General features: G+C 53.7%; 5 protein-coding genes across 5 annotated transcripts; 2 read left to right on the forward strand and 3 right to left on the reverse strand.

Moving 5' to 3' along the window:
* Nucleotides 1–113: 113 nt before the first annotated feature.
* N7468_005348 (serine/threonine protein kinase) lies at nt 114–3,017 on the reverse strand (the record flags this gene model as incomplete). Its single annotated transcript, XM_058474645.1, has 1 exon — nt 114–3,017. One exon carries the CDS (start codon nt 3,015–3,017, stop codon nt 114–116), a length of 2,904 nt encoding a protein of 967 aa, XP_058330385.1.
* A 1,036-nt stretch (nt 3,018–4,053) lies between these two features.
* On the reverse strand, nt 4,054–5,323 carry N7468_005349 (phytanoyl-CoA dioxygenase family protein; the record flags this gene model as incomplete). Its single annotated transcript, XM_058474646.1, has 2 exons — nt 4,054–4,677; nt 4,724–5,323. The coding sequence occupies 2 exons, from the start codon at nt 5,321–5,323 to the stop codon at nt 4,054–4,056; spliced, it is 1,224 nt and encodes a 407-aa protein (XP_058330386.1).
* Nucleotides 5,324–6,021: 698 nt separating this feature from the next.
* On the reverse strand, nt 6,022–8,031 carry N7468_005350 (uncharacterized protein; the record flags this gene model as incomplete). Its single annotated transcript, XM_058474647.1, has 6 exons — nt 6,022–6,498; nt 6,560–6,855; nt 6,916–7,240; nt 7,324–7,488; nt 7,553–7,874; nt 7,964–8,031. The coding sequence occupies 6 exons, from the start codon at nt 8,029–8,031 to the stop codon at nt 6,022–6,024; spliced, it is 1,653 nt and encodes a 550-aa protein (XP_058330387.1).
* A 1,980-nt stretch (nt 8,032–10,011) lies between these two features.
* On the forward strand, nt 10,012–11,762 carry N7468_005351 (RING-H2 finger protein; the record flags this gene model as incomplete). The annotated part of the gene is made up of 4 exons (XM_058474648.1): nt 10,012–10,200; nt 10,258–10,642; nt 10,712–11,240; nt 11,309–11,762. 4 exons carry the CDS (start codon nt 10,012–10,014, stop codon nt 11,760–11,762), a joined length of 1,557 nt encoding a protein of 518 aa, XP_058330388.1.
* Nucleotides 11,763–13,673: 1,911 nt separating this feature from the next.
* On the forward strand, nt 13,674–15,653 carry N7468_005352 (aspartate aminotransferase; the record flags this gene model as incomplete). Its single annotated transcript, XM_058474649.1, has 6 exons — nt 13,674–13,934; nt 14,005–14,136; nt 14,244–15,086; nt 15,152–15,243; nt 15,469–15,528; nt 15,587–15,653. The coding sequence occupies 6 exons, from the start codon at nt 13,674–13,676 to the stop codon at nt 15,651–15,653; spliced, it is 1,455 nt and encodes a 484-aa protein (XP_058330389.1).
* Nucleotides 15,654–15,711: the final 58 nt, after the last annotated feature.

A 15,711-nucleotide genomic window follows, 5' to 3' on the forward strand; every position in this document is an offset into this window, starting at 1 on the left:
TGCAAGGAAACTTTTTGGCAGTTTAAAACGATCAAAAGAAATGAGAAGTGGACTGAGAAGAATAGCCCGTATTATCAACACTAATGAATTGAAGAGATTCTCATCAAAGTCAATCATGCCTCGTGCTCAGCATAAGGTGACTGATCTTTGCCCCTGCGGAAAGTCCGGGCCAGCAGCGACTGACGACGTCCCGCAGGCTGTTCAGTGACGTGAGAAGAAGCATCGGGCTGTGGTGGCGAGTAGATCGAGGAGGGGAGACGGGGTCGTAACTTTCCGGGTAGTGGCTGCTGGAAGTCTGGCCGGAAGCAGGGGGTTGCTCGTGGGGAGCTACGGAAGTAAATCCCCCCCAGTGGGATAGACTCGTAGGTGTTATTCTGGTGGTTCTGGGTCTGGGAGTAATAGGACGTGTTGTAGGTGTTAGGGTCAGGCGAGCCAATGATAGGGTTGGACTGGGCACCGGTAGCATGGGCGGGAGGCTCGTAACGAGCACTGCCACGGGAACCGGGAGGAGCTGGGTCATTGAGGATAGGGACATTGCTGTTCGACTGGGTGAGACCAGCTGGCACAGGCAGTTGAGACGGGAACGGGCCGCCCTGCTGAGAAGCACGAGTGCCAGCCTTGCGCTGTCCAGTAGACAGAGCACGAGAGATGTCCGGGTTACGGTCTGGGCTAGAAGCACCAGTAGGAACACGCTGGAGACCGCTCTCCTGGACAATAATGTCATTTATCGGTATCGGTGGGCGGGCGTTTAGTTGGCTTGCAATAGCAGCTTCGGTAGACAGGTCCGGGTTGTTTGCAGATCCACGTTGAGTCAACTTTCCAGTGTTCTGGTTTTGGTCGAAGCCAGAAGCGCGAGCAGTATCGGGCGACATGGTACCAGCGGCAGCAACGCCATTCGCAGCGGCAGCCGGCTTGATGCCACCATCCTCTGCGGGCTTGTCGTCCTTGTCATCCTTATCATCACCGTCCTTAGATTCCTCCTCGGCAGCAACACCAGGAGCACGGATCTTAACTTTGCGCATCGCAAGAACCAAAGCGCACATGAACTTGGAGCGGCGGGCAGCACGTACAATCTCATTAGACCAGTTAGATTTGTGACGGATATCGGCACGCAATTCAAGCTTATCCATGTCGCCGACACCGACAACTTCGATGTTGAAGTCGGGTTGGAAGTCACGAGAGTTATCCTTGTCACGAACGAAGACCTCCATCTCTCCACGGAGAGCCTCGATCTCAGCAAAGCTGGTGTCAAAGGCACAGGCAACAGTGAGCTGTTCGTGCATAGCATTGGCGCGGGTGAAGTTATCAATCCACAGACTGTTGAGGATGTTGTTCGGGACCTGGGTCATGCGGGAATCGGCAACAGTACGGAAGACACTAAAGAGCAGAGAGATCCGTTCCACGACGTACTCCTTGTCGCTGATGCAAACATGATCGCCAATATCGAAGGGATGCTTGACGAACAAGAAGACACAAGAGCCTAAAACCTCTTGGGCAGTGGTGGCAAACACGAAAGAAGCAGACAGCAGGGAAGTAGCGGCAGCGGCAATCACGGTCCCGAACCCAGTGGTAACAAAAGATATGAAGACGAGAACACCAATAACACCAGCAAAACAAAGCAACAGGTTGTCCAGCACGTTAATAGCCTGGTCGACATCGTGCATGCTGTGGTTCAGAGCCTTGCGCTGACGACCCAACTCGGTGACAGCAAGAATCATTTCATCGAGACTGATATCACCGTTACCATCCCTATCCAACATGGCGAAGGCATCTTCAGCATCAGCCTCGTGTTCCGGACCAAGGACCTCGACAATATCATCAATGAACAAGGACTCGCGGCCCTCGACAACAAAAGACATCCAAATACGGCGGGCAAGAGCAGCTGCACAGCGCTTGCGCTCCAACGCTTCAATGACAATGGAGTGAGCGGCATTGCCATTGAACATCGCCTTTCCTGTGAGCTCAGTTGCTACATTGCCTACGGCAGCTTGAACCCTGTCACCCATACGGCTGACGTTTTGACCCACAGCGCGTCCAACGTTTTGAACCATACGCAAGGGCATCATGGAGCTGCGTTTGCTCTTGTGAGTGACCTGAGCAAGGACAGGGTCAGAAATAATAATGTCCTCCTCCTCAAACTCTCGGCAGTACATCGGGAACATTTTGCGAGAGGCCTCGAATAGCATAGTGACAAGAAAGACGTGGTGCTTCGACTCCTTGATCTTGAGATCAAATTGCTTGCGGTGGTAACTGATCGAGATCAGCTGGACCGCCGCCTTCTCGACCAGGTAAATGAGAGAACAGACAAGCAGGGCGAACAGAATGTTCTTGACACTCTTTTCCCAGGATGCCACGCTCGTGTTGCCAGACGCCTGCTTGTCGGCATTGTAGCTCATGACAGGGAGGAAAGTGACCAGGTTCACGATACACCAAAAAACGAGTGTGAGAGGGAGTTCGAGAGACTTGAGAATGAGCGCATATTTGCGGGTACCGGAGCTGACAATACCGCACAGAGTTTGAAAGATGTAAGGAATGACTTTAGCGAAGATTTTGCACACCCAAAGGCCGACCCAGACGACCTCGAACCAGGCGAAGAACCAAGTGATATGGACACCACCAATCTTCGCATTGGGCTCGGCAGTAGCTCCAATGATGATAGGAATGGCGATCAGGCAACCCACGGGCAGAACGTAGATCATGTAGCGAGTGATAAGAGAGAAGTTATAGATGGCCTGGTAGATACGGCCAACGGTGTTGATGGTACCATCGTCTGGGGCAGCAGCCGCCTTGCCCCTGACGTCGTTGATGTCGGAGTCCACGCGGCGCCGGCGCCCGGGGTTGATTCCGTGTTTCTCATCTTCATTACTAGAGTCCCATTTCCGACTGGTGGTCTCCGTTAAGGGAATGTCAATGGTAGCGTCATTGGAGTGCGTCATCCCGTCGTATGGGATATCGGGTATCTGCTCGAAGCCGTTGGCAGAACGTCGCGAAGTGGTGTGGCCCAACTTGGTTCCCATCGCGAAGCAAAAGAGGAGGGCGGGGAGAAGCGCTCTTTAACTTGGAATTAAGTGCCCGGTTCGGGTCCTTCTGTAGATCCAAATTGGAGCTGGTTGGCTCGATGGGAGATCCGGTGGAGACTGTGAGTGGAAAAAATCATAGGCTGCTAAAAGGCCCAGAGTTCGCCTGGGTGGCCTTCGATCTGCTCGATCGGAGCACGTACACTGGCTCGTCAATCTCTCCCACAAACCAGGATCAAGGACCAGTTGTGCAAGTGGAGCGAGATCGGCAGCCGAGGTTTTGGGGGGTCGAGGAGGGGAAGAAAGAATGGTTTCCCTCGCCTTGCAAAAAGAGTGTAAGGGGTCGTCGGAGATTTAACGAAACTTTTCAGCCCTGGAGACAATGCTAAGAAGAAATAAGACCCTGGGACGCGATGTTTCACCATTTGTTTGGGCGAGGGGCGCAATCAAAAAATGTGAGACGCCCATTCCTGTTGCAGGAGCAAGCTCCACCTTAACAGTGTCCGCATTCTCTATGGCCGCGACTAGCTATTCAGTAGACGCGACGATCACTGCGTGCCCGTTGGACTTTTTCAGCCTTATGCTATTAGCTAGCCTAGTACTGCAGCTGAGGGTTTATTCAAGAAGTTCTACGCTCCTCCTTCGAGAGTCCCTAGTAATCAAACTGCTGTATATGCGCGTCCCTGAACCGGGACCATGAAACCTTGGTTTCGGGACCTGGCCGCGTCCCATTCGCCACTGAGCAGACGCCACTTTCCATGAAAGACACGAGTCCCACTTGATCCACTGGCAGTGGAGGTCTGATTTTCCAATCAACATGCATGTGGCTGTCTTTCCTGGTCGGGCTATTGCGTACGATGCGGAGAACCTTGTAACATCGAAGGCGAACTAATACAATATAGACCTCTATCCAATCAACCCCAATTGCATTCTGAAAGAGACGATTAAACGCGCATAACCGTTTAGTGAGATGCTACAAGCCTATTTCAGACACAATCTGCGCCTCAGGGAAATATATATACGCGCCCCTCGGCCCTCACGCCTGTGAATCGTCTCGCATATGCCGCAACGTAGCCATGACTTGCTCCTTCGTCCAATGCTCCTGCAGGCCCTTCAGCAGGACATCCTGCTCACTCTCCGGCGCCATCCCACTCGGCGCTGGCGGTCGACGGTCCAGATTAGTCGGGAAAGGATAACCCTCCGCAACAGCCTGCACAAAAGCCCGAACCTCACGAGCCTGCACACTCGCCGACTCCGGATCAAGATCAGGGTCCGCCACACCACCAGCCGCCTGGAACTTCTTAAGCAGCATATCCCACGTCCCCGCCACAAGTGGCAGCGAATCAACCATCTCCATCGGCTTCCCAAACGCACTACTCACCTGCAGCAGATTCGCGACACGCCTAAACCCCGTCGCCGCATCCATGACATTCGCCCCTGCCGCATGGAACAGCGCGGGATTGAAAAATATCCCATCGCCTACCTTCAGCGGCAGCGCTACGTAGTGCTCCTGGAAAAACGCCCGGAAGTCCTCCCGCCGCCACGCCATATACCCTGGCGCATACGTCTGGCTAAAGGGCAGGAACCGGGTTGGCCCACTCTCGAGCGGCATGTCTGTGTGCGCGACCGCGCCTTGCAGCGTCAGGAATTGCGACGCCAGCTGCATGGCCGCAGGGATGCGGCTGCAGGCGTCCGCGTCCAAGAACCCTAGGATGGAAGTCGCGGTGGCTTTCTTGCGCGGCGCCGCCCGGGTGCACGGCGTTGACTTGCGCGGTGACGCGGTAGGCGGGGCCGAGCCAGGCGCTGCAGACGGCGGCGAGCCAGGGGTTGGAGTAGTAGTCGAGGAAGGAAGAGGGGTCGTAGAGGCCATGTTTGCCAAAGGAGTTCCAGATGCGGTCGTTGGAGCCTGCGGAGGCGAAGTGGTCGCCGCGCGCGGTGTGGTTTTCGCGCTCGTGCGCGATTATGCGGTTGAAGGAGGCATTGGAGGCCAAGAGAGTTGCTTTGTAGCGGGTTGCATCATACATGTCTCGTAGGACGAAGACGCCGGGGCCGTTGGAGAGGATGTGGTACCATTCATCTTGGAGTTGGGAGATCGTGGTGCCTGTAAGGTTTGCCTGAAGGGCGGCAAGGTCGTAAATTGGGATGTTCTTTTCCACTGAGGCTGACAGTGGGTATGTGGAGGTGTCGACAGTGCGTGAGCAGATTCGCTTGAAATCCTCAAGTTGGATAGATGCAGCCGGGTAGAGTCTAGATGGGATGGCCGTGTGGCCATTGGTGCGTCCGTTTGTTCCAGTCATAATTGGCATATGGGCCGCGGCAGGTGGGAGGGGTCAAGATCCAGAGCTAAAAGGGCGATCGTGCAGATTCCACTTTGAGGAAATAGACTGAAGTATACAGTGCACGGAATTCAGTCTCCATCTGCGCCCCGCATTTTCTATCAAGGCCCCGCATCTCGAAAGCGTCCAGCTTGGATGTCCAATGTTTGGGCTCGGAATTCAATTTCCGACGATTTTCGGTCGTATTAGTTCTAGACGTGGGTATCACAGCCAAGCAGTATAGTACAGTGTCTACCATCGGGAAAGCAAGAAGCAAGATGCGAAAGGCGAAAGGCGACGTGTCTCTCCATGGGAGGGAGAATGCCCTTATCCACTGCCAGGTTATTCCGGACGCCAACAGAAAAGCAAGTATTGGAAGACAACAAGGTCGAAGAAACAGGAGAAGAAAGTATCACCCTGCAGCAGCCCCCAGCAAAAGAGCAAGGATGACGGTACAGAAGTCACACAAACAAAGAAAGACAAGTATGCTGAAAGTATCGCCGTTGCTTCGTACCTCGTGCAATCATAAGAACCCTCAGGTGGCCCTTCATCATGTATTTACTTTTGTTTTTCTTGCACAGATGATGAAAGTCAAGAGGGTGGAGGAAATGGCCGCCACAGGACAGGACAAACCATAGAAGGAAATTCGTCAAGCGTAGATTGACCGGAGGTAAACCCACATTAAGCATTCATTGCGACTGCGCGAGATCCGATGCCAGGACTGCATCGGGGTTGTTAAGCTCTTCTGGCAAGGCGGTTTCACTGAGGACCAGTTCATTTTCAGACATGGTGTCCACCAACGCGCTGGGTCGGACAGCGACTGTGAAGAGGACTTTGAACAGAAATGCTGGCCCTGGACTGTCCCCGCTAACGGGGGGCTGGTGCCGGGTGTGAGTGAGTAGCACTCGAAGCAGCTCTCGCAAGGCGACATCCGTTGACTCGTCGTGGATTTTGTCGATTCCGTCGATGATGCAGACAAGTAATGGTGGTGCAAAATGCAACAGGGTGTCCACTAGTGATAGTGCAGCTGTCCAGCTGGCGAGACTCCCATCCACTTTGCGGAACCGCTCGGCAGTCAAGTCGAGAAGAGAGTCGCTGTCCACCACAGTCGGAAGGGTATCAATCATTTGTCGGATTAGGCTGTAAGTGAGAGCGATGAGACCCTGCTGGTGGGGGGGTTTGTCCAGGGGTCTCCTGCGTTGGAAGTGCACAGAAGTGCGAAAGAACGGGTAGGCGGGCCTCGCGGGCAAAGGAAGCATAGCACGCCGAGAGACGACCTACTGGGCTGGGGAAAGTCGTGGATGCCGACCCGCCCACGGCCAATGCCTGGGAACGAGGACTGGTGACCCATTTTCGCAGGGCGGTGATTACACTAGCCTCTACCACCACCTTCTCATCAGGTTCTAACTCTGCGATTTGGTCGTCACTGTCGAAGAACGGTTGGAGATGCTTTGATTCGCTCTGGAGCTCCAGGCGAGCCAGGCGACGCTTGGACCCTCTGGACCATTCGAAATGAGGCGTGACTTTTCGCAAGGATCAGGGTCAATTGAAGAACTCTATAGTTTCCGAGGGTTGCCTCTTACCCAAGTCCGGTGCCGCTGTGGTCAGACACACAATATCGCTGCTCTTCTCATTAACAGGGTCGAGTTTGCCGTCCACGGCTCGGAGAACTTGAGCTAAAAGCTGCTCTCGAGTCTCTCGGAGGCGATCTCGCTTTTCGGCGTCTTGTTGAATATCCCAGATCAACCGCCGTGTCATGGTATTTTGAGCCGCATGGCGGCGACGGTCCCCATGACGTCCCACTTGACTCAACTGGGACTCTTCCCAGAGTGAGCGGGGGGTATAGGCTGCATCGCGTTCATTATCGATTTCCATGTCATCCGCTCCATTGAATGTCCGAGCTTGCCGCTGGATACAAGACACCAAGGGTGGAAGTCGGCGTAGGCATCTTGGCTGTGACTCTTTAATAACTGACATGTCGACCTCCGCACATACCAATCCATGAACTCGGTGAGAAGCAAGAAAACTAAAGCATAGGTCCTCGCGATAGGTTCTACATCAGAGGAGTTCGGGTTCCCGGGGAGTTGTAGGGCAAGGTTGATATCGAGCATGGTTGTAATAAATCCTTCAATTACTAAGGGGTAGTTTGACGAAGCCTATTTGGTCGCGGTGGACTGTTAGCGGGTTGTACGTGTGGTCTCGTGCTCCGGCACAACCCACCTTGATCACAGATTGTAGGACCGCGTAAAGTAGAGGAATATAATAGCGAGCTCCATCGGGTAGAGCGACAAGCACGAGGGCATGGGTGTCAACAGTTGGGAGGAATTTATCGCAGAGAACGATGGCACGGCGGAAGACGCGTTGTCGAGGACGCTCCATCCAGTAGCTTTTTAGGGATTGCATGAGAGTGTGGACATCGGTAGCGGTCTGCGGTCGCGGTTCCCATTGCACGCGGTCTTCTGGGGGTAGGTGGTGGATGAAGGCTTTCCAGGTCTGGACCAGTTCATTGTGCTCGACGTCGAGGTCAGCGTAGACGGGGTTCCTGGCATAGTCAGTAATTTGATATAAAGGGGGCCGATAGACCTCCCCCCCCCAAAAAAAATAAGGAAAAAAAATAAGACAAATACGTACGAAGAAACGGGTTTGCGATCAAATCGACGTTCCCACGCCGACCGGACGTCGGGTTCCTTAGAAGGCATGGTGCGACGCACCCGCAGCCCGGATAGGATAATGGAGATTTCGAAGAAGATGCAGCACGATCAAGTTTTCATGGCCCCGTGGATCAAAAGCGTCGATCGCAGGAGAGGGGGGAAAGGAAAGATGAAAAAGACCGAAGTGCGGGTGCAGCCGCGCCAAAGCTTCGGGCGGGAAAATGGGACGCCAGAATACAGAACTATTAATATTCAAGGGTGAATTTTCCGTTGTTTGGTGATCACGGCACTCTTCCAACCGCTGATTTCTTTTCTATTTTTGCCCCTTCTCTCCCTTCGTACGCCGGTCTATGGGAGCCTCGACCTCTCCACCTTGGAACCTCCGCAAATCAGATCCGAAAGACCTTGCCGGGGCTTGAGCGTGTGATGTGTGGCCCTGGCAGAAATGCCTGCTGCAAGCATGAGGACGAAAGGAGAGAGTGAGGGGTCACCAGTATATCACAAGCGTATAAGGTATCCAGCAGGCCCAGCAAATCTGCCGGGGCTGCAAGTCCGCTCTCTCTCCCAATAAAGTTCGGGCGCTTAACGAACAGTGGGCGGTTCAGCGGTTCCTCAGAACCGTTCGAACGCCTGAACATGGGGGAATGGGGAAGCTCTGCCCACAAAACCATCACCTGCTACAAAAGTACCCTCTGCGGTAAATATTGATCCTTTCTGTTTTTCTTCGGATTTGCACTCGCTTAGCCTGCACCTATCACTGTGTGCTGCGGGGGAACCAACCCTAACAACGATCAGCGCGCAAAAGGAATTGCGACGGCGGAGGAAAGGCCGGATGTCTCAGGCGATAAGGGCCCGAGGCCCTTTCCCCTTCAATGATCACAAGTTTGGAAGAATCTCATCTATCATTTTATCTTGGGCATAGGATTGAAAATTCGGGCACTATAGATAAAAAGAATTTGGGGGGGCAAGGACAGTGTCTGATGCAGGAGTGACATCCATGGATTCAGAACCGGGTGTGACCGGTCGAATACTGAATTGGGTCATTGGTGGTGGTTAGACATTGGACTTGATAAGCAGGTCTCAATAACTAATAACTATAAAATAACTAGTTAATTAGGTCTAGATGCTCTAAGATTGGATCGATTGGATCTGGACTGCTCCTATTAGTTAATTGACCAGGTCATCTGTCAAGGAGAAAATTCTCTGCAAGGCCGCACTCGGAGTGGAGCGCCCCCCCCCCCCCCCCCCCCCGGTCGCATGCCCATGAAAGACCTCGGATCCTACCGACGACCAGAGGGGGACTTCGTCCGCAGTGGATAGAGTTTGCCATACTCTCAGCTAGAGGTCAAAAGTCACCAAAAGTGCATCCTTATGCACCATTGGCATCATCTACATCATCTACTTGGCGTAGGGCCATGTCTTATGCGATCGACATGCAACACATTGGAGATGGGGACGGCGATCGGTTGGCTGACGATTGGCGCTGTTCCGGGTGGGAACTGCTTTCTTTCGACTGGTGCCCCGTCAGCCACCGCTTAAACGCTTACGCTTCCCATCGTGTTTTAGGCTGAGATACGCCCTGGAGGCGGTGGCTCATCCCATCAGGGAGAATTTTGTAGGGAGCTTCTGGATAGCGAATACGACGAAATGGATTATCATATCAAGTCACCCTTTTTGGCTCCATTATTCAGTCTGTTCGTATCTGCCCAGGTGGCTCGACGTACGCAGCGTACTCCAATGGGGACAACTCCAACCCATGGTAACCCTCAAGGCCCCCTCCCCCGTTATCGTCATGATCCGACCGATCTGCTTTCTCCACGGGGATCCATACTGCGATCGGCTTTAGCTCTCCCCTCTTTTTGTGCTTTTATTCCCTGTTTTCCCGGCTCGTCATCTGGAACTCCACATCATCTGAATCTTTTTCCATTTCATCCTCTCATCTTCGTGGATTGCAGGCCCTGACTAATGCTGCTGGTCCATGAACCCCCCACCTGCGTATCCGCCGTCACCCGTAAAAACTAAGCGGCCATGGTGCCCTTACTCCTCCTCCTTTCCGTCACTGTGCAGGCGATCACTGTCCTGCCCTCAAATAGTACCCAGGATCTGTCCGCTTCCAACTCGACTCACTTTCGTCTGCAGGCCTCCGGTCCGCTCAACGGCCAACGTCTCGCCCCGTTGACCAAGACCCTTGATAATCTAAACGACAGCCAGAAACAGGTGCGTAGCCGCTCAATCACCATCGACCAGTAATAAGGCCTAATTTACGCTCCCCAGGCGTATCACGTCGCGGGTAACGTCACCAGAGTGGTCGCGACCGATTCTTTGGGGCTGAGTTCATCTTCAATTGCCTGCGTCCCGTGCGATCCATCCGACTATCCCGGGCCTTTGAAAGTCGACAATACAGTGCAGAACATACTTGTTTCCCATCCACCACCTGCTGCCATCGTGCTATATAGCTCGTCGTCCTCCCACTGTAACATATCGGCTAATTCGACTGCGGAGGGATTCGCCAACATCTTCACCGTCACTAGTCTGCATGCGTCCTTTGCTCTCCAGGCCCTCTTCCAATCTACCAACCCCGCTGTCACTATTGACGAGATGTCCGTTCCCAATGCCGGCGTCGACCCCACCAGCTCGGGTGGAAGCAGCCCCAATACTGGTTAGTAGCAGCTCTCATCGGCCATTGCCTCAAGACTCGTGCTCAATTAACCCATTTACCGTAATCTAGCCATGATAATCCTCTATAGTATCACGGGTATTATCACTGCTCTATTCCTGGGCATTATCATTACGGGCGCTGTTCGGGCCCACCGCCACCCAGAGAGATATGGTCCTCGCCGTGTGGCAGGGCGGCCGCGGCAGAGTAGAGCACGAGGTATAGCAAGGGCAATGCTCGAAACGATTCCGATCGTCAAATTCGGCGACGAACCCGCAGATGGCGTCGATGGTGCCAAGCGAGACATTGAGATGGAAGGCAGCGAAGCCCCATCGCGCGAGCACTCGCCGCCTCGTTCGGAGAATGCCGAGATCGAGCAACTTCCCAACCCAGCGGACGCGGAGCTGCCCAAGCAACCTGCTACCCCAACCCCCGAGTCAAAGGGCGAAACTACGCACGACACGGGTAACTTCTCTTGTCCTATTTGTACCGATGACTTTATCAAGGGCCAGGATCTTCGCGTGTTGCCGTGTAACCATCAATTCCACCCCGAATGTATCGATCCCTGGTTGGTCAATGTCTCGGGAACCTGTCCCTTGTGGTACGTCCATTTACCCCTGATCTTCGTTTACGTATCCGTCTGGAATCTGAATATTAACTCCACCACAGCCGCATCGACCTCAACCCATCCAAGGCCGACGAGAACACCGAAGAAGGCGAGATTGCCGAGCACCCAGAAGAGACAGCCGAAGAGACCGCGGCCGAAACACCTGCCCGTCACTCCCACCACCGCTTAAAAAGCTACCTGAATGTTCGACGCATGCGTAATGCCACCGTGGAAGAACGACTCGCTGCTTTGCGCCAAGTCCGAGAAGCCAACCAAGATGAGCAGGCTGCGACCGAGGATGCGACCGCGCAGCGCAGCAGAAACCGTCTTAGCGCACGACTCCGCGACCGGTTCCGCATTCGCACAAGTGCTCACGGCCTCGAGCCTCCCCCCGTTTCTCCCATCGGGGGCCCCAGTTCTGGGGGACCTGAAGCGACCACCCCGGCACATGCAACTGATGCCGAGGCCCCGGCTGCACCGGAAGCCTCGCAGCCACAGCCCCAGCCACATCCGTAATCAACATTGGCTTTGATATCTTCCTTTTTTTTTGGCTTGACGAGTATACGATTCATTTTTTGAGGGTATGGGTTCGATGGTCATACAATATATACCATCTGGCGACGGCGTTTGGATTTAAGAGGGCCATTTATAGCTCATTGGAATGTCTGGTTTTTTTGGCACTCGGCGTTTAAGAAAGTGTGGAAAAGCGCGTGCGTGTTCTCTCCATCTTTTGTCTCTTTTGTCATTGGTCTTGCATATGCGTCATGTATAGTGAATATAGGGCTATGTAGGTCCCAACTCTCGATTACCATGTGTACATAGTGGTACAACTCTGTGCATAGTAATGATGGTGTACTCAGAGACTCGAAATCCCCAAGGTTCGAAGGTGTCGTCTGCCTTGAAGAGAGACTGGTATTTAGCACCATCAGTAGCAGACCATTCCGAGTCTAGGGCTGTCTATGATAGCGCCCTGGAAAGCTCCAGCCTTATCGCGTGTCCCGGTGACGAGCCTTACTCAAGAGCCTTATAGAACCTTGGAACCCTGGAGACTTCGGACAAATATATACTTGAACCAACTCTCCACTAACCTTCAGCAAAATGCCACAATTAAGCCGATTCCCAGGGCTCTGCAGTAGTACTAGAATAGGCTCAAGTTCAGATTCATGAGCATACAAACCACTCTAGCGCTCTGGGTCTTATAGTAGATGTTCCCCCCACCCCCACTGCCCAACGTACATGATCGTAGCCGTGGGGTTACGATGTCTCAGAGTAATATGTGGGGGTGGGCTGCGACTTGGCATCACAAAGCAGAAAGGCCTGTCGTCGTAACGAGACAAGAGATGAGCGGCTCGAAACCCGCAAACCGTGTCCGTACCGGCGCCGGATTCTAGGCCGAAGCTCCGAGGAAGCATCTGTATGGCCTCGTTTTTCCGGGGTGTGGGGGGAAGCGGCGGGAAGCGGCCCAAGTCCGATTCCAGCCGATATGTGCGGAGGGGCCGGGTTGTTCTTCTCTGGGGTTGCTTAGGGCTTGGAGAAATTTGTCCGGGAACTTTCCCCTCATGGGCTCCATGCGAGCTCAATGTGGGGTTGGATTGAAGTGTGGAGGATATGCGCATCATGGTAATCACGCGTAATCGATATCAGCACGAGAATAGACATTATACGTGATACAGCGATAACGGAACCCATCCAGACGAACTGATAATTGGCATTGCACCGAAGCATAAAACGGACTCCGCACCCGGGCACGTCCTTGCGGGAATGGACACCTCAAATGGCGAGCACAGATTAGAACTAATACGGGCCAATGAGTCTCAGGCGGATTATCTGTCAGGCGATCAAATCAGCCCATGTAAGGGCCCGGAGTCTGGGCTCCACTGCGTCTTTTCTTTCGCCATGCTTCGGCGATGACACACAGTTTTCTGGAGGCGAGCGGACCCTCGGGAATAGTTGGTGTAGCATGTTACGGCGATGTTCTCGGGGCACGGCGCTCGTATTAGTCCTTGGTAAATTTGCGAAAGGAAATCAACAGCAATCACTGAGTGTCCGACTTATCTATCCGTGGCGGATAGAGTTAAGAACCAAGGAGCACATGCGCCACACGTGAAGGGGAGGTTCGTCATACGACGAACAAAACACGGAAGGTTCCTCGGCTTTCCTGAGCGCTCCCGAGGCCAGAAGCTCCCAGACCCCAAGCTATAAAGTCGTAGACACGCTTCTTTTGCCTAGATAGGCACCCAGTTATCGACACTTGGCTTCCTCCTTTGGATGCCAATCGCCGCACCCTGATTTAACCGCGCCAGTCTCCACCCCCTCATTCCTCCTCATCCGGTGAACGCAAGCAGCAAGGTTTCGGTCACCTTTCCGGGGAAATTTGCATTGCGAAACTTTCGAAACTTCGGAACGCAAATTTGCTAACACGTAACAATGGCGACCCGTCAACATCAAAACCCCTCTCCCCCCCCCGAGACTGCGCGCATTCGTCTCTCTCACCTCTCCTCGCACATCATGGGTTCCCCTAACCCGTCTGTTTTCACTGCTTCGAGGGTGGCTGCGGCCCCCGAAGATCCTCTCTTTGGTTTGGCCAAGGCCTATCGCGAAGATCCCTCTGATAAGAAGATCGATCTGGGCATTGGTGCTTATCGTGACAATAACGCGAAACCTTGGATTTTACCGGTCGTCAAGAAGGTGAGCCTCTCCGCGCATGCCCTCGCTCGCTGTAAAAGACATCGAGAATCTCACAATCTCTCCTCTGCAGGCCGATGACGCCATTCACAACGACCCCAACCTCAATCACGAATACCTCGCCATCGGAGGATTGCCTGATCTGACAGCTGCAGCCCAGAAGCTAGTTGTGGGCGCGGAGAGCCCCGCGATTCGCGAAAAACGGGTATGTCGAACCGAGAGCGTTTAGCTCTCCCGTTAGGATGCATATCCTAGCCGAGACCCCCACTGCACCGCTGGCCATCAGCAAGCACTAACGTTAAGTGACCCAAGATCTGCACCCTGCAAACCATCTCGGGTACCGGCGCCGTCCACCTAGGTGGTCTTTTCCTCTCCAAATTCCATCCCTTGAAGCCCACCATCTACCTCTCCGACCCAACGTGGGCCAACCACAACCAGATCTTCACCAATGTCGGTCTGAACATTGCCAAATACCCATACTTCTCCGCCAAGACCAAGGGTCTTGACTTTGACGGCATGGTGCAGGCGCTGCAGGCAGCTCCCACCGGCTCCGTCGTCGTCCTGCACGCCTGCGCCCACAACCCAACGGGTGTCGACCCCACCCAAGAACAATGGCGCGCCATCGCCGCCGTCATGCGCGAGCGCAACCAGTTCCCCTTCTTCGACACCGCATACCAGGGCTTTGCCTCCGGTGACCTGAATCGCGATGCCTGGGCCATCCGCTACTTTGTCGAACAGGGCTTCGAGATGTGCGTCGCTCAGTCCTTTGCCAAGAATTTCGGTCTCTACGGTGAGCGCACTGGCGCTTTCCATTTCGTCTCAGCCCCTGGCTCCGATGCCTCCGAGGCCAACGCCCACATCGCTAGTCAATTAGCTATCCTACAGCGCTCGGAGATTTCCAACCCACCTGCCTACGGTGCCCGGATTGCTAGCCGTATCTTGAATGATCCTGTTCTCTTTGCCCAGTGGGAAGAGGACCTGCGGACTATGAGCGGTCGCATTCAGGAGATGCGTCGTGGTCTGCGCGAGCGCCTGGAGGCGCGTGGGACACCTGGTACCTGGGATCACATTACTAGCCAAATCGGCATGTTCAGTTTCACCGGACTGAACGAGGCCCAGGTGCAAACCCTGCGCTCCAAGTGGCATGTTTACATGGTGAGTTTTCTACCCCCGCACTTTCTTCGTGCTCGGGTGATTTTATATATTAACGAGCTCGACAGACCAAAAACGGTCGGATATCGATGGCAGGCTTGAACACGAATAACATAGATTACTTTGCGGAGGCTGTGGACAGTGTTGTTCGTCAGACTTCGTAAGTAATTTTTGCTGTTCTTGTGTATCATCTACCGGCGTTGCTATTTAAGGCTCATATCTTCCATTTCCATTTTCTGCACGACATGCCATGGTGGACCCTACTTCTCATCCCCACCCTTTTCTTTCAGTGGGCCTGCGGGCCCGGCAGTTATGACACTCATAATCACATGTAGATTTACGGACTCGGGAAATTCCCGATCTGCGTCAGACTTTTCCATCCTAGGCTTCGAAATGAACTTGTATACCGGGTCTCTTCATCCACTATTTCGACTGACATGAGGACGTACGTAGGCCATAACACGGTGTCAAATGATAGATAGCTTGACCTAAATGGTGAATAGAAACAACCTTGCAAAGAAGGATGTTTCACGCAGGAAAGCGGCGTTGCTGGTCTTCGTATACCAGTAGTCTACCTCCATTGGAATACACCACCATGATGATGCATGGCATTAATCAAGCCTTGTCG

This window comes from Penicillium chermesinum (assembly GCF_028974085.1).
Source record: "Penicillium chermesinum strain IBT 19713 chromosome Unknown utg000004l:1.0-3345178.0:1.0-3348027.0, whole genome shotgun sequence".
NCBI classification, from domain to species: domain Eukaryota; kingdom Fungi; phylum Ascomycota; class Eurotiomycetes; order Eurotiales; family Aspergillaceae; genus Penicillium; species Penicillium chermesinum.